Here is a 26,821-nt window from a genome sequence, read left to right as displayed (position 1 = left end):
GAACTTCGGTACTTCAGAAAGATGATTTCAGTAGTGGACATATAAGCAAGCATTCATGTGCACGGAGGTCAACATGTGTTTGAAGCAAGACTCCTACATGGGTCCTTTTCCCAAGTTGTTAATACAGTGTAGCATCACATTGGTAAAGGTTTCCAATGGAACTACCTCAGAATAAATCCAGTTTTTTTTTCTGCAGAAATATCAATAGTTAGGTAAACAAATTTATTGAATCCAACAGCAGATAACCTTCAATTAAAAAAAATACTGTAGACATCAAAGACAAAAATGTGTATATCAAGTTAATATTCAGGGGGCTATTTGAAGAGTGCAACAGTGCAGAGAATACAAAAGTATTAACTTTTGTCAAGTTTGTACAGCCTCAAGAAACGTATGCTGGTCACAAACCAAGAGGGATCCACACAAAGGTCACATGAGTAGTGGATTCATCACCTCAGTGGCTTAACACAGGATATATGCAAGACCAACTCATCCAAGCCCTGTTTGCCTATTGCTCTTCCCTCTCCAAACCTAGAACCATATTCAGTGCAGCAGGGAAGAGTAGTTAATCAGATTCTGAGGACTGAGAAAGGATAATTCTTCTGTAGCAAATATATTTGTGCTGAGAGAAAAACAGCAGCTGCTGAATGGCTTCTTTTGGCAGTGCTCGGGATATGTGATGGAAGTAGGTGTCTATGAGAGCAGGCTGGGTTTCTGAAACAGAACATGATGCCCCAACCCGAATAAGAACTGGATTCTTCAGCTAATGAAGCCACTTCAGCATCTGTCCCCAATGCTCGAGCATCCTTCTTTGGGAAAAAAGGAGGGAATGGGGTGGGGGACTCCTGGTGAACATCCCCAGCATGTAGTCCTGGGCCAGGTCAAACTGTTATGGGCTGCAACTACAGCTTACCAAAGAAATAAACTCTAAATAGGAGTGTATCAAGAACTTACCCTCTACATGACCCAGAAGAAAAGATAAATGTCACATGACCTTAAATAATCCTAATCAACATCTTTTGAAAATTTTGTCCTTTCAAGTATTTAAGCTAAATGCTGCTTCAGTCCTCTAAATGAGACCTTTGTCAGTTACAAGATGTTTAGGTCATCACTAGCCATCCTAACATAAACAGGAGATTAAGAAGTCTAAAGAAGGGGGCCGAGGGGGCGGCGAGATAAAAACTGTTGAACAGTAGTTCTCTTTCCATTCCTTACATAACTATAACTAACTACCTGCTGCACTGAAGACCCCACTTTAAAATACAGCAGACTATACATTCCAATACACACATCTTCCGCTTTGTTAATTTTTGGACAACCAGATCCTAGGAGAAAGTACTGTTTCAGGCTAGTTCTGTGTGCAACTTAATTCTTAATTCTGTGTCTATCTAATATGAGCAGTACTGCTTTACACAATCTTTCCCTTGGCCCAAAGCTTTGGCTGAAATTTGGATTATCAGCCAGCTTTGGAGACTTCTTTATCAGATGGGTACATACAGACTTCTGGACCCAACACACGTTGGCACATCTGCCACAGTGAAGAGAGAGTTGCTGAGTACAGCAAAGTGTCATTAAGAATGATACATTCAAATCTGGCAAGGAAGACTAGGGGAAAGAATTCAATAAAGTAACTTTTTTATCTCATACCAGCTTGCTAATACATTACTAAAGGAATACCATGGAAACTCAAAAAAGTCACTTGCCCAAAGTAAGCAATTTCCAACATATTCCTTCTGTAGTAATGCTTAGACATTGCAGAATTTCAAACTGACACCCACATATCGCACCTGCCCACATCACCCAAGTCACAAAGTTAGCTTACCTGAGGGGCAATTTGGCTCCCAGCCACTGCTCATTCACCCAGTAAGCAGCAAGCCTATCTGAGGTTGAGTGAAACAGAGGCTTTTTGTTTCCCAGAAGTGTTAACTACAAACCTTACACATCACTGAGAATCTCTTGGCAAAACAAAACTACTGCACAGAGAACCCAAAGTCCCTCCCTGACTATTCCTCTGGTTTCTCAACAACAGATGATTGAAAATATAATCACAATTTCTAAATGACTGGGGGCTGGGGTGCAGGCATTGGGGTTGGAGAAACTGAGCAGTTAAAAAGAAAAGCCTACTCAGCGGAGAAGGAATCTAGTTCCTTGAGTCCATGGGGCCCTTGGCAGACTCCCTCTCTTGGCACTTCCCCACCGTACACCCACCCTTTCTTATCTGGGACAGAAAGTCTTACTTACCTAACTCCTCTTCTTCCCTCACTGGACTTCTACCTAATCCTGAATTAGGAACAACTAGCTGGCTAGATGAGATCTGATCCAAATGCTGTAATGTAGCTGTGCCCTCAGAAACTGCTGGGCTCCTGGATTCTTACTTAAAAGACTTCATCTTATTCTGGTTAGGAAAAGAGGCACATCTGGCCCAAGAGCCACTTGGGTCTTCCAGCACTATCTTAAGTCTGTGGCTGATTTTCATCATCTCATCCCTCAAGATGGACAACTGTGAGGCTTACAAAAATGTTCACTGTGTCAGTACCAACTTCAGGAAATATGACTGTCATCTCCTTAAATAGTCATCTTTATAGAGATAAGTGCCCAGAGCTCTAAGACTCATGAAGAACTCAAAGCATGCAATTCTTACCCAGGATTTAGGGCAGACTAATCAAGGGAGAAAACTCCAAATATTTAATAGACACTTTTTCATTGTATCAAGAGTATAAATATTTTTGTAACTTTTATTTATTAAAAGATTCCCTTTAAAATCTGTTCCGAAATGTTGGAAGCTGAACTGTACAAGCTCCTGCCACCCACCTTCCAGTACACTTTTGAGGATATTTTTAAGGGGAAATTATCAAGATGGTCCTCTAGTGGAACAAGGTAGGACAAAGTCAGCGCTTCAGGCCCCAGTGGCAGCTTGACCAAAGCTGGCCTTGTAGAGTGAGCATGGAGTCTAGAGGATTGGTTCCTGTTTCCTGTGAGCAAATTCATTCATGTTCTTTTTAGTGGAAAAAGTCTAAATTAGCATACAACAGCCTCCATTTATGATGCTCCCTGGCATCTTCTTAAACTACAGATTGAAGGCAGCTCCCTCTTTCATGGCCAGTTTTAGCAGACAAACAAAGGGATATAGATACATATATGTGTATATATATATTTTATAAAGGTAAAATATATACATATCTTATATATGTATATATACATATCTGGGGGTAAGGGAAAGAAGAGGGTCATGTAAACCTAAACAGTCATCACATTACCCCAAATGAGCTTGACATTAACAAAAAGATAATAAATAACTCCTGGGGGTCAAGTGACAACATGGGCGCAGCAAAGAGGGAGAGGGCACACATTTAATGATTCAATACATGTGGATAATTTGTTTGGCAGAGTTCAGGCCAGTCTCAGGCTTCTGCACTTGCCAGACAAGTAAGCTAATGATACTCAGCAAAAACTAAAGAAGAAACGGTTTGAAGCAGAGCTCATGCCACAGCTGGCTGGCAGGCACACTTCTCTCACCACCCAGAACGGAAACTTTGGCTCCAAGGCAAATGAAAAGGGGGTAGGGGTGGGGATTAAGTATTTCCACTTATGACATGAAAATACAAAAACATCAAAGAAAACTATCAAAGAAGTCTACTTCCAGCAAAACTGAGGTAGCACTGCTTTCTCTGCATTCAATGCTTAAGTGGTTTTCAGTACAATGTGTTCTAACAAAACAAAACTGCTCACTTGACTGACAGGTACAGCATGTTGATGGATAAGTTAAACATGAAATGCAATAGGTCAGAGAAGGAATGAGCAAGAAGTGAGGGAGATGGGGCTTTGGATAAATTAGCTTAACGGGATGGGGTGGGGTGTCAGACTGCAAATGCTCTTGACTGGCCTTGGCCTTGGCTCTCCAAGAGCTCCAAACTGTCTGGAAATTAATGCAATGCGGCTAACAGTTAACACTGCTATATTCATATCTGTGTAAATCTTTTAAAATAATTATTACAACCTAAATTCAACCATGTAAACAGCACTACACACAGTACAGACCTGCCCTGAAAAATAATATGCAAAACTGAGATCTGGCACTGTATCATTTTGTAATGTTAATCAACCTAACAGTCCCACTCCCCAACCCGGGCCTACACCCCCCACAAAAACAGGACAAATCTAATAAAGTTGTGCAAGAAATGGCAGGCTTATTCTATCTGAAGGCTTCAAAAAAAGGTACACAACATGTAGCCAGGTTCAAATATTTTGGGGGATTTCCCACCCCAAAAAAGAAATAACCAAAATAACCCCCCCAAAAAAATGAAGAAAGTGCCTAAAACATGATACAGCATTTTAGAGCCCTTTCAAATACAAGGCAGAGAAAGGTGTAAAGTAGAAAATATCCGGATCTTCAGTAATTTCCAGAAAGGTCCAATTCCTCACTTGGCTGCAGGGCAGCAGGCAGATCCTCGGTGCTGCTCCTGGAACAGAGCGGCTAAGTCTGTTCTTCTGGACACAAGCCCTCGGGCCCTGAGCTGAGTGCACCTCTCCCTTCCGCTTCTCTTTTCCTTCTCTCCATTTCCCACTCCACAAAGGTATCAAAGAGACTCGGCCAGGCCTCATCTTCACTGTAGTTGCTGAGGTCAGGGCCAATCACCTGAGTGAAGTTAAGAAACATGTTCCAAGTGTCCCGGGAGATGCCCTTGATTCCCGAAGGGTTCTCTGTTAGGAAATTTAGCCACTGGTCCAATACTGGAGGATTGTTCTGTGTAAATACTAATTTCCACAGGGCAATGGCTATTTCACGGTGCAGTGACCGCTGCCCTTCTTCAGAGTCCAGGCCAAACTGAAATGTAAACCGGTAGAGATCCTTGAATTTATCTTCTTGTTTGGCTTCTGTTAAGAGGCTAGGGAACCGTGCACAGATTCCATCAATGCTGTCTGCACTTATTGCTTTACAGCCATCAAAAAACTCCTTCCTGTGACAGGTAGAAAAAGATATGATTAATAAGTAAAAATGATGCAGTATATGATGAGGCAAGACAGCACAGCACTGTAACAGCAGCTAACACCCACCCCCAGCCCTACCCCTCGGAAGGCAGAGACAGAATCTCAAGCTCTAGGCCAGCCAGTTTACTACGGCCAGCTAAGGCTGTACGTACAGTCAGGCCTTGCCTCAAAACTAGATAGATGGGTGGGTGGGTAGTTAGATGGATGGGTAGGTAGATAGATAAAGCCCAGTTTAATTCTCCCAACCTACATGGCAACTCATAACTACCTGTTAATCCAGGGGATATAACACACTTTTCTGGCTTCTGAGGATACCAGGCATGCACACCAGAGATACAATTCAAACAAGACACCCATACATATAAAACAAAATAAAGTGGAAAAACAACAACAAATGTGCCTTTGGGGGCATGGCAAGATGGCTCAGTGGATAAATGTACTTGCCACCAAGAATGATAACCTGATTGATCCCAAGAGCCTAAAAAACTAACTCCCTCAAGTTGTCCTCTGGCCCCTTCACATTTAAAGCATAGCACACATGCACCTGCACATACACACTACTAAAACTATGTGGTTAAATTTTTTAAAACTATTTTTGGTTGCTATTTTATGAGCTAGGATCTCACTATGTAGCCCATCCTAGCCTTGAATTTTCTACCCTTGTGCCTCGGCCTCCTGGGGGCTGGGATTACAGACAGGTACCACCACACCCAGCTGCACATGTACTTCTTAACATGTATACAGCACTTTGCAGTTTGTAACAGGGTTTCACACTGGTTATCTCAGGGACTGTGGTGGTGAGGCATGTGATATACTGAGCAGGTCATATGAATTAGCTGGGTTTTAAAATTCCTTCTGACAGGCCAGGTATGGTGGCTCACACCTTTAATCCGAGCACTCAAGAGGCAGGCAGAACCTGAGGTCACCTTGCTCTATATATCTAGTTCCAGACCACGAGGGCTATATGGTGAGACTTTGTCTTAAAAATAATAGTCAGTTCATAACCCTGCAGCCTTTAAACCATGGCCTGCCATTACCCTGCCATACAAAGAACCCAAATATGGATACATAAGTTTGACAAATTGTGCAGCTGCTACTTGATAACTGGGGCCGGCTGTCTGCGCTGCACACAGGCCTGGCTTAAGGAAGCAAGCTGAGAACTCCAAGAGTGGTAGAGGTGAATCCCCAGAGACAGTCTATGGACACCTAAGTGCCTGGCAGACTACAAACAAGTGAAGGGGGAAGAGACAAGTTCTGAGCAGCTTAGTTCTTGCTTAATTTTAGGCAGAGGCTCGGTGTCCAGTAACTGGTAGTGCTTTTATGAGTCCAAATGAGACCTTATCAGGCAGCACTTTATTCTGTGAGGAAAACACAACAACACATACCAGACAAGGAAGCTTTACAGAGATACAAATCTCTGGGTCTTACCTACCTGGAGAAATACTCAGCAGTTCTGCTATAAGTTTCGGACACATAATAGAAAAATTAATTCCTTAGGAGAGTCTAGGAGTTATGTGGACTAGAACTACAATTCAACACTTAAGCTTAGAGAAGAGAGCCAGAAAGGGATGGAGACCATTTATTTGCCCCAAACCTATGAAACCATTCCAGTTCTGTCCTAGGGTACCACTACCCAATGTCATGCTTTCCTCCTCTGGTCCCTTCCTGACACAAAAGCATCTGTGACTAACCTGGTGAATTTGCACATGGTAGCAGCCTGGAACTTCCAGGCCAAGAGCAGCACTCGAAATTCCGTAGGATCAACACATAGGTCATTGCAAAAGCGCTCCATGCCTTCCTCCAAAATTGCATCCTCCCGCTCATCCTTATAGCGCCGGAATAGTTCTTCCAACCTCTGCAAGGAAGACTCCTCAGCATTGGTCTTGGACTCCCTCCCAGCATCTCCAGAAGAAGTTGGCAACTGGCAGGCCTCAGTGGCAGCCTCTGCTTTCTTGGTCCCATTGACAAGAATATCCCCAGCTGGTTTGCCACAAGGTGGCACCTGTTCCTCACGGTGGCTAGCCCCCCGCCTGCTGTGTGACTTGCTGCTAGGGTCCCGGTCTCCATTCTTACTGCCCAAGGTTGATGAAGGATTCTTGCACTTGGTGACACACTGGCCCATGGTGGTGGTAGCCTGGCCTCTAGAGTGGCCCCCTCTGGATTAGATACCCTCGCTGCCACTGGCCCATGTACTTCAACATGCCATCAGTTAGAGGAGCCAGCCAACCTGGAAGGAAATGACAGAGTAGTTACCCTCCTGGGCAGAGGAGTGGTGCACAGACACTGCATCCCAGAATTGCCCACCAGCGACCACTCTATTTCACTGAGCTAACAATGAGCCAAAGGAGAGAACCTCACCCCAGTTCACCATTACCTCTCCTATAAGTCAGCTCTGTGGGAGGCTTACCTTTGGATATGGTGGTTTGGGACATATGGAGAAACAGCATGGTACATTCCTAAAATCCTTAAGGTAGCGTAAGTTATAAGAGGCTAATTTATTTGCAGAACACATCAAAGACTACAGTTCTAACAGAATGTTGCAGAGGAAATCTGTCTTGTCAACTTTTGCCTTCACATAAGAGTTATCTGGACCTGAGTTAAGCCACAAGTTCATCATCTGGTTCTCTACCTAATACCTACACACTCAAATTTCAACAAAGATCCGCTACAATTTTTTCATCCCAGCACAACACAAGCAACACCTTGGAGGATAAATTACCTTGGCCTGGTAGCCTTGGCAACTAATTGAGTAGAACAATACAGAGCTAGCTAAATCTATGAAAATGGTAATGGAATGAGTGGTGACTCTCCTTGCTGGGAATCTAGGAGAGTTAAAGGAGCCACACCTCATCACAATCACCTCACTGCAACCATTCCTCCTCCCTCCCTGCCCTCTTGCAGATGATATATATAGTACATAAGGGAAATTAACTGAAAGCATGACTCCCTGATGAAGCTTCCATCAAGCCCTCAGCAATAAGGTGCTGTAGCTATTTTAGGGTTACTTGTGCTCCTGAAAGTAACCTCTCAACTGCACTCTGAAGGAAGGTTTGTCAAGTTGGATTCTGGTGGAATAGGGAGATATCGACCATATCCAACCCACCTGTAATCTCATAATGGTTTAATGGTGAAGTAAGAAGTATCAAAACTACAAGCAGAGCCCTAGCCAAACAGCAAAGTGCAATGTGCTGGGTCTCTGGATTCACACAGGTGTACTAGCTCCACCCTGTTCTACCCACCTACATGGAGCCTGCACTCAGGCACTTTCCCAACGAAGGTGTGTCTCCACGCCCAGTACAATCTCTAAGAGATAAAACTGATGGAGCAAGACTAAACTAAGTTTTTATATGAACTGCTAAAAATTTGTGAACAAAAGCAGAAGCAATTTCCAATACTGTTCTTAACCGTCAACTATTTTATTATAATAGAAAATCCATTTACAATGGCCGCCATTGACTGTTAGTATATGGATCAGGAGCCAGAAGCGTAACAAGAAAAGCAGACACCAGACAAAAATCAGTGTCAGTCTGACATGGGCTTCTTGCTTCTAAGGAGCATTCCAGGCCCTTCTTGGTGCAAATTCAGAGCTCCCTTAAGAGTCTGATAATAGGGCAAAGGGCAGTTGTTAAGAAAAGCTGAATAAACAAAAACAAATTTAAAAAATAAAACAAAATAGCATCCAGACAGTGCCTGGATAAACTAGAGTTATCGTCTAAAGGAATTCTCTCTAAAAGGAAGCAGAGAATATAGTCATCTAAAAGGAACCACAATCATTCTAGCAGTCAGGCAGACTCCTATAAGGGTGTGTCCTATTCTCCACCCTCAGAAACAAAAGACATGTCTACACATGCCCTCAAAAGAAAGGCAGTTTCAATTTGCTTAAACCAAAACAAAACACACAAAGAAACTCTTAAAAGGTTTTGGCTGTGAAAAGTGACAGACCTAAGCATGGCTCCTCACAGGCTGTTCATACTCTGAGCATGTAGTAAGCCATAAGTGAAGTCTCCAAAGGCAAGGGGGTTAATTCTTGGAGACCATCATACAAGAGAAGCAACTGTTCAAGCAGAATTATCTCCAAACAAGAAAGACTGTAGCATGTGGAGGGTCTGGTTTCCAGATTTGTGTTTCTACAGACTAGATTGCTGTAAGAAACAAAAGGCCCAAACTTACACAAACCCCACATGCTCAAAGACTGGCAACTCTAATTCCCAGGCTGGCTGACTCACCAGTGTTTGCTGCTCAGCTCCTGCTGCAGGAGGCCCAGCACCCGGGTGAGGTAAGAGGATTTCCTGCCCTGCATCTGACCCACCTACCCAGGCCGTTCACCCCACCCCCGCTGGACAGATGCTTCAGTACAGCAGCTCTCTCCAAAGCCTGTCAAGGCCTACAGGTGAGGGCAGAACAAATGGGGCTCCCATAGAGGCCCAAACCTCATTTACTTTGCTGTGTCTCCACGTAAAAGCATCTTTTGATGACCTGATACAGTGGAACCAGTTGAAACCTGAAGGCTTTTAACATGCTCAGCAGATGAGAAAGAGGGGAAAATCAATGTGGACAGATAATCAATCACCTAGTGACAGAAGGTCGGCTTCCTCCCATCATGACTCCTTTCTTTGAAAGGTTCCCATTTTAGTGGGATTGGGCAGTGGTCTCAAGTCAGAAAGAAGCTAGTATGTTGTTCTCTGATAGTGGGTACTGCTCCTCGGTTGTTCATTGATTTCCCCTTTTCTGGGCTTCTCTGGGCCCAGTCACAGCAACCAGCCCTGTGTTTAAAAGGCTAGCAAAAAACCTTTAGTCTTTTAAAGTCTCACTAGCTGTTAGCTAACAACAGCAACCATCAATTACTGAGAATTTGATACAGGGCCAAACTCTATGCTAACTAAGCACTTTAAAAACATTAGCTCATGTGCCCTCCTCACCATAACCCCATTTAAAAACAGGAAAACAAAGGCTCTGCATATAGTAAACTTACCCAACATCACAGAACAAACAGAACGTAGAATGTTTAGTTCAAGAAACCAAGACCTGTATAACTGAGCCCACATCTGGCAAAGCACCATAGATGAGGGGCAAACACAACAACCTAAGAATATCAGATCTTAACCATCAGCCACTAGAAAGAATATTTTGCCTGTGTGCACACACATACACATATACACACTAATAATAAATCATTTTGAAATTATAATAACAATAGGCCAGGCATAGTGATGCTTGTGTTTAATCCCAGCACTTGGGCGGCAGAGACAGATGGATCTCTTTGAGTTCAAGGCCAACCTGATCTACATAGTGAGACCCAGTCTCAAAACATAAAACAGTCTCATGCCACAATCTGACCATATTCAAAAGCTCCAAAGCCCCAACACATGGAGAATCAGACTCTCCTCAGGAAGGGATTTCCTTGTGATTGATCCTCAATAAAATCAAGCTGTGTCTGGTGAATACTTTAAATTGCTAGTCATGCCTTGTCCCTAATCTGAGGCAGGCTTTCCTGTCTTCTTCCATCCATCTCTATAGGTCTACAAAGACAGGCTCTCTAGCTTTCTGGGCAGTTACACTGACAGTATCTTCCCAGGTGGCTCTACTTCCTCCCACTATCACCTGCTGACAACCTCTGCACAATCAAGACATCCCAGTGCCAAGTTTACAAAAAGCAATTATTAGTAATAAATACCACTTTCTATTTGCATATTGTTATCATAAGAACAGTATAAAAACATAGCTCTCTGAAGTAATTATTGAGTTCCAGGAAACTAAATGGCAGCACACTGAAGTCATGGAGTCTATCTAGGAAAGGAGAAAACAGTCCAGTTATCAAGAGGTTGGGTGAATCACAGTGACGGCATCTATTAACCAAACCTGTCAGCAGCTTAGTCCACTGCACCTCAGAGGGCTGCTGAGTGGAGGAAATGAGACAAGCCATGCATCTGGTGCACAGGAGCACTCAGTGAAGGGCCCACCTCTTTAATCAGCATTATTTCCTTTACCGAAGGAATTGTTCTTCAGTAGCCAGCCCAGCTCTACCATGGCAAGTCAAATGCATCTCACAAGTGACAGCTCTCCTGCTTTAGCTCTGGGGCACAAATGGGTCAAACAGAGCCAAGGACAAAAAGAGGTGGGAGAGGGGTGACTGAAAACAGAAGTGAGGGAGGTGGAACCACTCATACATACAATAACTGGAGTACCTATTCTAAGCCTTCATACTCCTTTGGATATGTGTTTACCAGAAAGGAACTTTGTTCAGCTTACAGTGGATCAACATCAGCTGAAACTTTTCTCCTTCAGTCTTAGGCACCAGCTGCTTCTGCCTCCTTCCCTCCCTTCTCTGCACATCAGCCTCCAGAATCCTCCTTCCTCTGTGCCAGTCCTGGCTGCTGTTCCTAAGGATAGGCTTTGCTGCTTGCCCAGCTCAGCCACAGCCTCAGGCCTGAAGCAGATACTACTGGACCCCAAGGACAATCCTTACAGGCCAGGGTCCCTGGAGGTGCTCTAGTTTCAGCTGCACCCATCTCTTTGGTAGTTCTATGAGGTAACAACCAGGCAGAACTGTCTTCAAGTGGCTTGTTCTTGGATGTTCAGCCAACCCACTGTGGAGGACCAACCCTCACTGGGGCCTGGTGTAAATGGAGACAGAAAAAGAAAAGAAAGAAAGAAAAGAAAAAAAAAGGAGAGATAAAGAGAACTACAAAGAAAACTACACTTTTATAACAAGCCTAAGAAATAAATTGCTAGAGGCTCTACAGATTTGGAAACTACACAACCTTATTACAAAATAAAACCAACCTGCTGGACTCCACTGAGATTTCACAGAGGGTAGGTCTTGTTTGGGTTCTTAAATGACAATAAACAGGAAATGAAAGAAAAGAAAGCCAATACAGTTAGTCCGTGTAATTAACATAGTAATTGCTATCTCTAGAAAATCATTACAGGGAGCTGGGGAGGTTGGCTCACAGTAAAGTGCCAGCCACAAAATTCATGAAGACTTTAGTTTGGGTTCCAGCACCCACGTAAAAGCTGTGTGTGGTAACCCAAGTCAGTCTAATCCCAGTGGGGGGGGGATGGGGGGTAGGGGGCTAGGGGAACGAGGCAGGAAGACAGGGAAGCTACCTGGGGCTTACAGGCCAGCCAACCTAAGTGAATTGATAAGCTCTAAGTGATAGACCTTATCTCAGAAAATATGGTGGAGAATGACACCTGACACTGACTTTACACATGCATACATATGTATTAAGAATGATGTGAACTGTTACACTTAATTCATTACATCTCTGTAAATTATATAACATTCTTTTTTAACTTTATAAAAGCAGGAAATGAATAAAATTCAGGGACTCCACCCTCCGATCTCTATTGCTGGCCTTGCTTATTGTTACTCTTCTCGGCTTGTGTGCCAGGGCATGCCGGACCCCATAGGAAGAAAAGTTCTCTATCAACAGGCAAGCGTATTCCAGAGGGTGAGTCTACATGCAGAGTAAATTCCGAGTACACCTTCAACTCTCAAGCAGGACTTCTATAAGCAATATATCCCTTCAACAAACCATTTGGCCTTTCTGAGTTGCTATGACTCCAACATTCAAACAAGGGGTCTACACTGTCTTTTCAAAGTATAGTATTCTGGGGCCTCCTTCACATTTTTGACATTTAAAAGAAACTTCAGCTCTCATTTGGAACCCTCTGAAAGCAAGAAATTTTCCTATTATAATTTCTCCTTGCAAGGAGAAAAACAGGTGACTCCAATTTGAACAATGGGATGATGGACACCATGGAGTTACAGACTTCCCTTTCCTTTCTCATTTTAGTTTGAACTCTTCAGGGTCAGCATTAAGACTTTGACTGGAGGTAAGCAGCTGTGTCCCACTCCCCAAGCCCCACAACCCAGTAAGCAGCCCAGAGTAAGCTGGCTCTCTGCTGTAGCTAGTTAGGTCAAAAACCTTGTCTGAGCAATGCTGTTGGCTGCTGATAGGGAGCCTGCTACCCTGAGGAACAGCCTTGTGAAACAGGCAAGTGCTATACCAAAAAAATGTTGGTAAAGTGTCAGATCTGCCCTACGACTGTCTTAGGCGACCAACCCAATGCCCTTCTCCATTTTCTTTCTATCTAGAGTTAGTCTGTTCTGCATCAGGAAGCTACCAACACTGGCATTCCCACGTAATAGCAATATGACATTCATGTTTCTAACCTCTTAAATCGTTTGTTGAGCTAGCTGAGTCCATGTTCTTACTTCATAACAAATACTGAAGACCAGAACCTGAGTCCATGAAATCCTCAGCTTTTTCAGCAGCAGAGGCTGAGGCAACCTTGCTAGAGGAAGCCATCCTTTAAGCCTCAGGGAGTCACTCTCTAGACAAGACCAGGGAGACTCCAAGTCCTACCTGGCAGCTTACAGGTTCTGAGTGACCTTTTCAAAAGAGACTGAAAAGTGGATGATGTCCAACTGTAAAGAACTTCTAGAAACTTGCATACATCATAAGGAAAGACTGAGGGATTGCTCCTCTCACTTAGAACTCGAGGCTCGAAGATCACCTTCAGAGATTAGGTCTTACCAGAGCTATTTAGTGGGGAAAACATTTCCCTCTGCCAATACAAACAAGACCCGTCTGTGTCTATGCCCATGCTTTTAACAGTGTCTGTCCTAAAATGCCCTATACTAGCAGGCTAAAACTGCAGCTCCTGTTAAGAGTTGGGTAGGACTTGCTACACCAAATAATCTCAAAAATTCGAAAGAAAAAGGGTTTGAAGGAAGAAAAGCAATATTTTAAAAAGGAAATATATGCACTAATTGTATTGCTAGGAAATAACCTTGAGTTACATTACTAACACCATCCAGCTTGACCCAAAACCATTTCTTTACTTTTATTAGTTTGTCACTGGTCCTTAGGTGTCACACTTTAAATACAATCACATCCTGTATAAGGATGTTTTGAATTACAGTCACAATGGTGGTCTTATTATGATCATTATGTATTTCTTAGTGCCACCACAACCACTCCAGTGCTGTGAAGAAAGTGTTCACATGTTCATGCTGCTGACCTAGATAAGCCAACTGTATAAAGTACACAGAGCACACACACTCATGTGCAGAGTGTGTGGATGTATAAAGTACACAGAGCACACACACCCATGTGCAGAGTGTGTGGATGTATAACGTACACAGAGCACACACACTCACGTGCAGAGTGGACAGCTGTATAAAGTACACAGAGCACACACACTCATGTGCAGAGTACATTTTAACAGTAACAGTACAGCTACATACTGCCAATGCTACTTTTCTGTTAAAAGGTTGCTGTAAAACATCATGCTGTGTGACTCTGGCAGCAGGTTCATATATTTCACATGTACCATGTCCCCTGAATTGATCAAGCTACCACATTAAGTGAATGACCTATGTGTAAGGACACACAATGACAAACTCATTCAGAATCCATCCCCTAAGTCAATTACTAGATACTAATGAGAACATATATGTGAATATGTATCTTTTTTTTTTAAGGACTGAGAACTGAATCCAGTGTAGTGGGCTAGTCTGATGGCTACTTGTCAAATACAAGCAAGCCAACACAGATACATACCACATATACTTTCCAAACACAAAATAATGAAGCAAACGGACTTGCATGTTTACCCAGAAGAACCAAAACTATGCCTTCTCCTATCACTGGCCCACAATGAGATTTTTTGCTTCTTTTTCCCAACACAACTATTTTAAAGTAAGCCTAACTACTTATACATGTACAAAGGGGGCATGATCCGGGGACAGTGGATTTCTATGTTGGCCACTGTATTAGTTAATTTTCTAATTGGTGTTACCAAAGAAGGAACTTTAAGGGGTGAAAGATTTTGGTTGGCTGTTCCAGAAGATATGGTCAGTTCACCACTGCAACAGGATGTGTGTAAGCAGCTCCTCACAAAAAGGCAGATGAGGAAGCAGAGAAGATAGAGTGGATCCAGAGCTTGAATCGCCTTGAAAGCTCACCCCCAGAGATCACCTTCTGCTGGCAAGGCCACAGTCCCAAAGGTTCTACAACCTCCTTAGTTACCCGCTGGGCACCAAATATTCAAACACATGAACCTGCAGGGGACATTTCAGATTCAAATAGTCACTCCTCTGTTTCTCTCTCAGTTTTCCCACGGCATTCCTTGTTTGAAGGCAGAAGGTTGTCTTGGGTTTGTCCTCCCTGGAACTATAATAAAAATGGCATACCTGCTACACCACCTCTATGTGTGCAGTCTATTGGCTTCCTTGGGATGGTACTTCAATAAACCTCACTGAAGGTGAACGCTGATTAGACATTAATTCCCTGCTTCCAGGTATCTGCCACCCAGGAATTTAGCTGATTATAGCTAATTAGCCTCAAACATCTGACTAACACGTAAACTGTTCACTTTTTGGTCACCTAAGAAGTTCAGAAAAAAATACTTAACTGAAAATAAGATTACAGCTCTGCATGTAGTAAAAGGCAAGAAAGCAGACTGTGAAAAGAGTCAAAAGATGAGGAAAGAACCTGATACAGAAATGGTGACTGCCTGCAGATGCCTTAAAGGGATACTGAAATGGACACAGGTGCCCTGCTGGACTGACAGTCATGTGACTTCTATGTAAGCTTCAAGGTCATCACGTGGTAAGTGATCAATTTCCCTATGCTTCCTCATTCTTTATAAAGAAAATCTAAATGCATCATAAGACCACACACACCACCTTCTTCCTAGAAGCCCAAGATAGAGGCTGACTGCTAATGGCCAGCAGACAGGAAAAAGACCTGCACAGTGAAAGACTTCCTCCTTTAACCACACCAGTAACCTAGTCAGAAACATCTATGAATACTGCCAAATCCAAAGTACTGTATACTTCCGGACAATGCAGATAAGTCTGTGTTGGAGGATGGCTTTGTGTACTGTATATTCAGATGATGATTTCTATGCCCAGACATCTAGCAGTCCTGAGGTTGGCAGGCCAACCATCTCCAGTCTCAATGTTATATAAAAATTGTTTTCCATCACCTCTGGTTAGTTACTCATCACCCAATAAACTGGGCAAGAGAAGAGATTCCTAGTAGGGGATCCCAGAGGAGAAGGACCTGGGAAGAACCAGTAGGATTTACCATGAGGTCTCCATGAGACAGCAGGCAAGAGGTCACACATGTAAAAGAATGAACCAAGGCAAGACTCAGACTACAAGCAAAGGGCCACATGGCTGGGAAGTAGGCATCCAGAGAGGGTTAAAATAGATGAGTGCCTGCCTGGCACAGTGCTTATCGTTTGTTATATAGATACCAGCTCTGTGTCATTTATTCGGGAACTAAAATGGGTTAGAGCAGTTGTAGAAACACCCTGTTGTCATGGAGCAAAAGAGGCCAAACAATGCCCTCCCCAACAAATTACAAGTGTGCAAGTGTGTGTGTGAGAGAAATTGTACAGGCACGTGTGTGTGTGTGTGTGTGTGTGTGTGTGTGAGAGAGAGAGAGAGAGAGAGAGAGAGAGAGAGAATTATTCTAGAATACTAACAAAGAATATACTTTTGTGTTTTAGTAAGTATATGCAGATGACACACACATGCACACATACATGTATATATATTATATACATGTAATATATATGTTAAACTTATAAACAAATAAGTTATATTGCACATCCTATTCTGTAGCCATTTCTACTCAACATTCTTCATAAACATCTTTCCCTCTCAAAAAAATTATGTGTGCTGATAAATGTACAAGGAGTATATATATACATGTTCGTTCACATGAGCTCCTCAGGCACTGTCTACCTTGTTTTTGTTTGGTTGGTTGGGTTTTGAGATCTTATTTTTATTATGTGTATGCATGTGTCTGTGTGAGGGTATATACGTATAAATGCAGGTTTTCGCAGAAAGGGTGTCAAATGTCATGAAACTGGAATTATAGTCAGTTGTACGCTGCCTGGCATGGGTACTGAGAACAGAACTTGGGTCCTCTTCAAGAGCAATATTATACTCTTAACCACTAAGCCATCTCTCCGACCCATTTGTTTTCCAGACAGGATCTCTCACTTCCTTGAGCTGATCATGGAGGCTGGACAGTGAGCCTCTGGATCTGCCTGTCTTCTCCCTAGCTCAAGGATTAGACACACAAGCCACCATACTTAGTTTGTTTGCTGTGGTTTTAAAAAATATTTATCTGTTCAGTTTGTGTGTGCACACATCGTGTACACGGGAGTTGATGCTATTCTTCCCACCAATATGGGTTCAGGAATCAAACGTAGGTCATTGGGCTTTGATGACAGCACTCTTACCTTGCTTAGCTATCCTGATGGACACACTCTTTGATTTTTGCTTTTTAAACATGGGTTCTGAGGTTTCTGAACTCAGGTCTCCAAGCTGGCATGGAAGGACATTAATTGGCTAAGCTATCACCTTAATCCCGACAAAAAAAATTAAATATTGTTATAGCTGTTAATGCTCCAGACAGTTCACATATAATCCACAAGGCTATTTACATCCTACTATTCGGCCTGTCGAAATGCTGGTGTTGTACTCCAAAGGGAGCAAAGAGACTGACACTCCTTGTGGTAAAATACTGTAAACAGCTCACTCTCTCAATGATCAAGACACTGTGGTTTGTTGTTTTAATTTCTTACTCTCAGATGCTAACTAGCTTCCTGCAATTCACTATTATAGACATACCATGGTAATAAATAGAAAATAAAATTTAAAAACCAGAACAATAATTATTTCCTGGGAATAAATCCCAAGAAGAGAAATTGAATCAAAACTTATGTAAAAACATCTTATATAAAAATTTATTCTCGCAATCAATACATACTTTTAACATATTGTATTTGCCAACTGATTCAGTTTCCCTTAAAACAAAACAGAACAGTAACAACACCTTTTTCAGAAACATGGAAGACAAGTAAGAAAAATATCCAGGCAGAAAGTAAAAAAGTTATCAGCTTTACTGTGAGCACAGCAGCTTAACAGTTGACAAGAGACAAGAGATTCAAATGATCATCCTTTAATTTCATCTACATTTCCTCAATAGATTTTTAAAGTATTAGACAATCCTTACCCTTTCTACCCTCTAAAAATGAAAGATTCATTTGAAAATCTAATGAGTCCTCATCCTTTTAGCACTGGGCTGAAAGTCTAGTTCTTGGACTCATCTGTACATGGGGCTGTGGAGCCGTGGAAGTAGCAAATGGTTTGCATTCACACCACAGACCTGTCATACAGACTTCTGAGCTATATAGACTGAATCAAAGGACATTGTAGAACATAACAGAAACATGTACATTTCCATACCATCTAGCCTCTTTATCAGATAATTACCCAAGTTTTACAAGTAATCCCCACCCCGCTAACTCCTGGTCTAAAACTGTGTATGTATGTGAGATTCAAAATGGGACATGTGACTTAGGTCCATATACTGCCTATATGCTCCTGGCTTTACTGACTGTTATTAGGGGTACAAAGGCACCCAGGTCAACGAGAAAAAAAAAAAATAGCACTGAACATGCTCACCATTCCAGAAAGACCAGGGAAAGTAAAATGCTTATGGAAGACGGTGGCTCTTTACCTGGTGAGTTTCAAATCTAATGCATACAGACCTCAAGAATGAGATTCTTAGGTAGAAAGCAATGTTGAGAAATTTCAAACTGGGTTTTAAAAACATCATTTACACCCTGAATCCAATGGCTTCAAGAAAGGAGATCAAAGCTTAACCTTCATGAATAAGCCAGTCAGTAAATTCCCTTTTGCATTCGCCAGATGTCAGCCTGTGTCACAACTGAAAGAGTTCTCACAGTTAGCACTTCTCAGTTCTCCTACTTAAGCAGCACAAAAGGGAAGATCCAATGCTTAGACTTCCTGATTCAGGGTCCTGGACCAGCTTACGAGGCCACAGTTTCAACCCAATATGTCATGGTACCTTCTGCTGAACAGGAGCAATAAGAATCCCTGGCCCATGAATGTTGTCAAATTCCATTACAACTAGGTGAGCCATTAGGATACTATTTATATAAGATGGTATGACTAACAAGCTAAAAGAACTCTCCTATCCCTCCTCTAAATACAGTTACAGGGTTCTTAACTCCTGCCTTCTAGTGTGGAAATTGTCTCATTTTCATGTTTCCAAAGAGGACCCCTACCTCCTATTCTCCAAGCACATCATGAGAGAATGTGCAGCCAAACTCTTCGGGAAGCCTTTGCACAATAAAGGCATGACCAATCCTCTTCCAGCTCAAAAGGTATTTAACCTAAACCACATCCTATGAAACTGAAAAATTAGACATGACCAGAGTTCTTGGTTTCAATTACCAAAACAATTTCCCTTTAAGTGCTAAGAGCCAATTTAGTAAGAATTCAGGTTTCTAAGACAGAGACTAAAATGCTCACGTTGTGTCTTTATTACACATACTGGATAAGGGTTATATACACATTTATTTTCTTAACATTTATTTTCATAAATGGTTACATGGCAAATGGATACATTAACATGTATAGAGATAAACATACGTCAATCAACATTCGATGCAAAGTAACAAGCAATGAGTTACTACAGGCTTTGCAAAGGTATCTCTTGCTGAGAGTGGTGGTATGTGTTTTGAATCCCAGCACTCAGGAGACAGTGGCAAGTGGATATCTGTGAGTTCAGGGTTAGCCAGGACTACATAGTGAGACCCTGTTTCAAACAGCAACAATAAAAATAAAGGAGGCACTTCAGTTCTTGCCTATTTTCTGTCCTGCCCAAATTGCTACCACCTAAGGGTCAATGCAGCACTGTCTATTTTGGTTGCCCTGACAGGCCCTGTTTTAGAAAGTTCTAAGGCAAAGAGTAGATCCAAAAGCTCTTATGGTCATTGATACATTTGACAACCTGAAGGTAACTACAGGCCTAGGATAAACCACACACGTAAACACATGCCCATTTTGCCTAGTAACACAGGGTTCAAAGAGTTGCATGCAGTTTTCTCAACTGTCATCAGTTTTGCATGTACTTCAACCACATCCAATCCTTTCACTCAAAAACCAGCAGTGCAAATACCACAGTTTCTTCAGCTACTCCTGAAGTCCAACATGTGCCTTTTAAGAAGAACGGGCACACTTGGTAAGAAAAAAATAGGAGGGTTTACACATCTAGCCTTTCTAGCTCTCCATCGGACACTTTGCACCTCAGTGTTCTCACCTAAAATTTGGGGAAAATCAGAAGAGCACTTGTACCAGACATGTCTCAAATACTGAGATGGAGTCAACCAAGTTATACGGCATTGTACTCTGAGATATTTATGTTTGTTTGCTTGTTTTTGCTTTCTTCATTTTGATAGTTTAGATTTTCTTTATTTTGCTTTGTTATTGTTGTTTGCTTGTTTTTGTTTTGCTTCTTGACACAAGGCCTTGGCTGGCCTGAAACTCAAGAGATCTATCTGCCTGCCTCTGTCTCCCCCATGCAGGAATTAAAGACATATGCAAACCATGCCCAGCTGCTTTGGTGTTTTGGTTTGCTTTTATAGATATAATTAAGAGTCCAGGCTGACCTTGAATTCATGATCCTCCTGCCTCAGCTTCAAAAGTGCTAAGATTACTGGTTTGTAATACCAGACTGGCTTTATTCTCTTAAGAGTCTCATTTGGTGACTTACCTGATCCCCCAAACAATACAAATTATATCCTGTGTACCTCAGTTCTTAGACACACAGCAAGTGCTTGCTACATACCTGCTGATGAACCACTGATAGTGTGGTGTTCTGGATAGAAACAGCCTGGATTATATATTTGGATATATTGCCACAGGCTTATATATTTGAATGCTTGGTTTCCAGTTATTTAGAAAGGATTAGGAGGTGTGATCTTGTTGAAGGAGATGTGTCACTGAGGTTGAACTCTGAGGTTTCAAACAACCACAAGGCCCAGTCAGCCTCTCTGTCTCTGTGTATCATTTACAGGGCATGTATGAGCTTTCAGCTGCTACTCCAGCATCATGCCTGCCTGTCTCCCACTTTGCTCCCTGTCCATAATCATGGCCCAACCCTCTGAAACTGTAAGCAAGCTTCCAAATAAATGCTTTCTTTTATAAGCTGCCTTAATCATGGTATCTACTCGTAGCAACAGAACAGTAAGTAAGACAGATAAGTGCTCGTGTTGCACAAGGCACTTTGCTGCACTAATTCATGATGAATCAGGACTGCTTAGCTCTTGCCTTAGTACAATTATGCTGGAAAAAAATCATAGCTATTTATACCAATTCTGACTAAATGATATCAACAACAAAGGGAACTGAGTCCCATGGATACAGAACTCAATTTCATTTTTTAAAAAACTGGTTCTTAAGGTCATATTTCTTTGTGACATTGTACTGACAATCCTGGAATTTTCAAACTTTTTCAATTTTTTTTTATAAGAAAGTTTTTGTTTTAATCCCAGGCATGGGGGATGGGGCTGCTTCGAAACTGACCACAGCAGCTGACGATTATGATTTGCCTCAGGCTCTAGCAAGGGCATGAAATTTACCAGCTGCAGATAGTTTCGGATATTGTGTGACATTGACATTCAATTATTCCCCACTTCATCAGTTTCTCAAATAATGTGATACAAATAACTTCTCGTAATTTGGTCCATTTCTTCACTCCATAGCTAATTTTTACCTCCTATAGTGAAATCCAGAATCTGAGGCTAAAAACATGAAGGTCCATCTGTCTCTTCTGATCCATACACCTCACTCCCTTGAAGGAGGGAAAGGTTATCAAATTATTCACAAAAATCATTCCTGCCTCTTCTCTTACCAAAGTCCAAAAGTTAACTGAAGCCACAGCCACACGATATGAAGACCAGACGGCAACATTCAAGGGCTGGGTGGCCTTCCTAGCTCGTAAGTGAAATCATCTTATTTAAAGGGTTTGGGGACCAGGATCTTTGTTTTGAATACTATATATGCTTTTTAAAATAGGGATTCAGCTACTTAAAACATGCCATTTTACAGTTCTTGAGATATTTGCTTCCACTATGTTACTCACAAAAAACTCAATGATGCCAGGCACAGTGGGGCACACCTTTAATCGGGAGGCAGAGGCAGGCAGAAACTTATGAGTGCAAGACCGAATGAATGGAAGGGAGGGAGCGGAGGGAGGGAGCAGAGGGAGAGAGAGATCACTGATGATAGAGTGGCTTTTGACTTATTTTACTTAAAGCATGTATCCCGTCAAAGACAGTAAGAGATGAGGACAATACAGCTCTGTCTCTTCAAATCCCCTAGAAACAATGAGCTATACTGCATATGGCAGCAACAAAAGGCCAAGAGCTAAAGTCCTAAACAAAGCTTCCAAATCCAGACATACTTGCCAAGAAGCAAAGAGCAGATTCCACCTCCACTGGCTGGCAGGCAGGCCCACACATTTTGCTTAGCCACATGAGGCAGCCGGCTCTTGCTCTCCCCACCCCCAGGCCCAGTCAGGATATTTGGGTAGCAAGAGAATAGCAACACTGGTGACTTTTCTAGGATATGTTGTATAAAAATAGAGCTTCCAATTTTAGGCCTAAAGTTGAAAAGAAAAATAGTCAGAATTAGAAGTTTGTTCTAACACAATACACAGAAAATTCCAAGCACTAACAGTGAGGTGCTGGTACCTGGGGGTGGGGGTCACATTGACACAGGGGGATACTGAGGATGGGGTCACACTGCCACAGGGCTGGCTCCTCAGTGAGTCGGCCAACAGTAAGGCTTGTTTAACAGTGCACAACCATCAGTGACAGAATTAAGAGGTCTACTGTGTGGGGTGATGGAAAACCAAACTGACACTCCTCTTTTGTTTCTCTGAGAAATGCCAGGGCTGACAAAGATGAATCTCAGCAGAAACTTGCAAGACAAATACATTAATAAGCCTTTTCTGAAACTAGTCAAAGAAGAAATGTTTGAAACTCTAAATAAGACTCATTCTTCAGAAATTAAGTCAATGTAACGGGGTGGGAGGTACTTCTAAACTAATCTAAACTTCAATCACAACATTTCCAGGTTTTAACACCATTCTTCAGCAACACTCCATCTCTAAGCAAAAGCCAAATGCCTACTTTTTACAGCAAGCTTCTAGCCCTTAAGGCACGAGAATCATTCTGGCAGAGCTGGATAAGAACGGAAAACCCAGAATGACACTGTCTCGATAAGGCCTCCCAAAGGGTTTGTGGGTACCATGAATTACATAACACTTCTATGAGGCAGCCAGGATCAGCTCCCATTCATCCAAGTTGATTCAACATTGCCAATGGGCTTATCAAATGGAAGGCTCACTATCCATCAGAGCTAAGCAAAGGCACAGCGACTGGTTTCACTGCAAACAAACAAACAAACACCCTGTGGCTTTCTTTTTTTTCTTCCAAGCCAAAACTAAAAAGTTTAAGAACCAAAAAAGGAAAATGCTTCATTACTCCCCCACAACCCTGAGTAAGTTTTTCAGACTAGATTTTTAGGGATGTACTATGACATCTTACTATAACAGATGCATTACTGTGGCTATGACATGGGCAAGAATGAATCCATTATATATGATTACTCCCATGGAACACAAACACTCGTGCCAGTTAAATGTAACCAGCCTTGTACTGAGGAAGTAGAGGCAAAAAAATCTCTGTGAGTTTAAGGCTAGCCTGGTCTACATGGCAAGTTACAGGATAACCAGAATCATGTAGAGACACTGTCTCAAAAATAACCACAATCATAACCAGAACATAGAAGAAAAAGGATGTTGCTGTCTTCTTAGTGACAGCATCTTAGACTGCATGCCCAAGAAGGAAAGGGACTGCAGTGCAAGATAGGGCCAACCCACACCACACTCTCATAACTCGGGAGCTGAAGCTCTTAGGGAAAGAGTCAGGGAGAGAAGGAAGTGTATTCACATGTGACACAAAAGAGTGAAGGAAGACCACTTTGGAAGAGACAGAGGACCAATAAGAGAAGGAAGGGGGTGAGGAAGAAAGGGCAGTTAAGGAGATAAGTAAGAACAGCTGTAAAATCTCTCTCTGTCTCTCTCTCTCTCTCTGTCACTCTCTCTCTGTCTCTCTCTCTCTCTCTGTCACTCTCTCTCTCTCTCTCTCTCTCTCTCTCTCTCTCACACACACACACACACACACACACACACGCCATAATGAAACCCATTACTTCACATGCTAACTTAAAAAGGATAGCAACTACAGAAACAATGAAAATAAACAGTCTATGTATTTGGTGCACTGCACAATCTGCCTTCAGGCATGTTAGCCTAGGTACTCTCCTATAACTGTTCACAAATACTTCCCCAAGGTTCAGTAACATCTTACACAGAACTAAACAATGATATAGCGCCAACATGAGTTCTGTGGGTATTATTTTCACCTCTTCACAGATGAGAAGACTGAAGCACAAGTTCTAAGTAACTGGCTGAAGGACCCCTGTTTTACTGGTTATCAAAAACAAGAGCAACAGGACGGGTATGGTGGTACCTGCTTTTAACCCTAGCAAAGGCAGGTGGATCTCTGAGTTTAAGATCCGCATGGTACACAATAGCAAGTTACAGGGTAGCCTGAGTGAACATACACTGTCTTTAAGACAAAGAAAAAAAACTTTTCAAACAAGAGTGGTGTTTTATTTGGGGTACCAAAGTCCCGTGGCCTCTGAGGAAGAGAGCTTGAAAGTGGTTAGTAGCTTTCAAACTTTAACTGTAAAGTACAGCAAAGAAATGGATTCTGGGACTTGGGATATGGCTCAGGGTTTAAGAACACTTACTGGCTGCTCTTTTAGTGGACCTAAGTCTGATACCCAGCCCTACATGGAAAATCACAATTATCCCTAACTCCAATTCCAGAGGATCCTACATCCTCTTCTGGCCTCCTCCTCTCCTCTGGCACAAAGAGTGCCATGCAGGCAAGCACTCAAACATACTTTAAAAAATAAATTCTACTCCCTGATCTAATACAAACACACAAACACAAACGCAAAACAAAGATGCTCTTGTGATGCAATGCTGACTGATTCTTGCTTCTGGGATGTGCTCTGATTGATGCTACTTCCTTTCCTAGGTTGTTTTCAATTGTTGGTTATGACCCTCTAAGGAGAATGACCCTCAGTTTGGAAAATCTCAAGACTAGGCTTTTCCCCTGTGGTATAATTAGTGTGTTCAATGTGGTAAGCACTTTCCAGTTATCATACAATTTAATCTTCCCAGCTACCCATAAAGAGAAATATTTCTGCTCTGTCTCACAGGTGAGGAAATAAGCTCAGAAATACACTCCTGTAATCCTGGGTTTCAATTTCCAGGTTATTACAGACTTTCTTAGAAAAAGAAAGGAAGGAAAGAAGGAAAGGAAGGAAGGAAGGAAAGAAGGAAGGGAGGGAAGAAGGAAGGGAGGGAGGGAGGGAGAGAGGGAGGGTGAAGGAAAGGAATGAGAAAGGAAGGATGGAAGGAAAAGAAAAGCAGACCACTACCTTATACAGATCCCTATTTAACAAAAATGGGATATACTCCTACACCCATTTGTGCCCCTAGTTTCCAAGCTTCTCTCACTTACATAGGGAAATGTGTCTTCTACCGGCCAGTGTTGCAGAGGCAACAGTGAGTAAGGAGATTTGGGCAGATGTAATTCAGTCATGACTGCCATCACCTGCTGGGGCACAGATGGCTCACTATGGGCCAGTGGCGCTTGCAGCCCCTGGGTCTTCGTAAAACTGTACTGTGCAGAGCACAGTATTCTTTCCTGATGACCCTTGTGGGACAATAATAAATTTGTCAGATTACTCCAAACTGCCACAGTGGTGCTACAGTGACTCAGTTCAGGCTTCTACCATCTTGAGGACAGTGCCCTCACAATCTTTACCTACTTCCAATCTTGCTGCACAGGAGTGATCACACACAAATACAGTGTAGACATTCTTAAACTCATTTAATAGGACTGGGGATGTGCTTCAGTGGTATATAGTCCTCACCTTGCATGTGCAAGCCCCTGAGTACAATGTCTAGTACTCCCCTCCCCCAATTACAGATCCTTTTCACCTACAGACTCATCCCAACTCACCAAGGCACACAAGGCTCCTCGGGATCTGATCTCAGTTCTGTCATAGTCCTCCCCTTTTTATTTCAGGTGCTCCCGGCATATTAAGGCACAAAGTATTTCCCAAGATGCTACCTTGTCTCCATAGCTTTACCTTATCGCTGGGAACGCCTCCCCGCTTCCTGATTCTCCAGTCTTGTTTCTTCAGCCCTATCTCAGGCTTTCTTCCACAGGACTCCCTGCTGCTGACCCCCTAGCCCCTGCACTGGTATCACATCTTGGAGCACCAACTTTACAAAGTGTCTTCTCCTTACTGTGTCTGGTGTTTCTGCCATGCTGCAAGGTCCTTGGGGAACAAGATCCACTGTACTCTGAACCTGATAGAATACCTGGCAACATATCACATCATTCTCTCCTAAAATGCCAAGTATTCAACCACTACAGAGCCTGTCCACCAGAAAGGGACAAACGGGACTACACCTAATTCCCTGGAACAAAATGGTGAGAGCAGGACATTTTGGAGGCCAAGATTTTCTAGCTTACAAGACTGCTTTTGAGTTTCAGAAGTCCCCTATGAATGATACACATTCCATCTGAGAAAGTCAGTCCCTTGCTCATACATTTCTAACTGGAAAACTACAAGATCTGTTTCTTCTTAAGCAGAAATTATCTTGTATCTGTTTGGAAAGCTTAAGTGCTGCTAGAGCCTTGTGCTGTTAAGCTGCTGTGGCAAACCAAGCTCTTCTATTTATGCCGATTTTTGACAAGTACTAAGTGCTGGAACCTTCTAAACTTGTTTGAAGCCAAGCATTGTGCGCAAATAGTAAATATACAAAACAGAGAGGAGAAG

The 26,821-nt window shown here is 42.4% G+C and overlaps 1 protein-coding gene across 5 annotated transcripts in view; it reads right to left on the bottom strand.

Annotated features, from left to right (window-relative positions):
- Positions 1–214: 214 nt before the first annotated feature.
- DCUN1D3 (defective in cullin neddylation 1 domain containing 3) overlaps positions 215–26,821 on the bottom strand; it is a 41,175-nt gene continuing 14,568 nt past the window's right edge. For 4 of the 5 annotated variants that reach the window (XM_080912086.1, XM_080912087.1, XM_080912084.1 and 1 more), the window contains exons 2-3: positions 6,678–7,213; positions 215–4,955 (exon numbers count right to left, since the gene is read on the bottom strand). In XM_080912086.1, the coding sequence (XP_080768212.1) occupies positions 4,472–4,955; positions 6,678–7,108 (915 nt within the window). In that variant the 5' untranslated portion in view covers positions 7,109–7,213 and the 3' untranslated portion in view covers positions 215–4,471. Of the gene's footprint in view, positions 4,956–6,677; positions 7,214–11,769; positions 11,804–26,821 lie in introns of those variants that run through there. The other variant, XM_080912088.1, reaches the window with a different exon arrangement.

Source organism: Micromys minutus (assembly GCF_963924665.1).
Source record: "Micromys minutus genome assembly, chromosome: 2".
NCBI classification, from domain to species: Eukaryota; Metazoa; Chordata; class Mammalia; order Rodentia; family Muridae; genus Micromys; species Micromys minutus.
The sequence above is the reverse complement of the archived record's forward strand: the minus strand, read 5'-3'. Positions and strand labels throughout refer to the sequence as shown.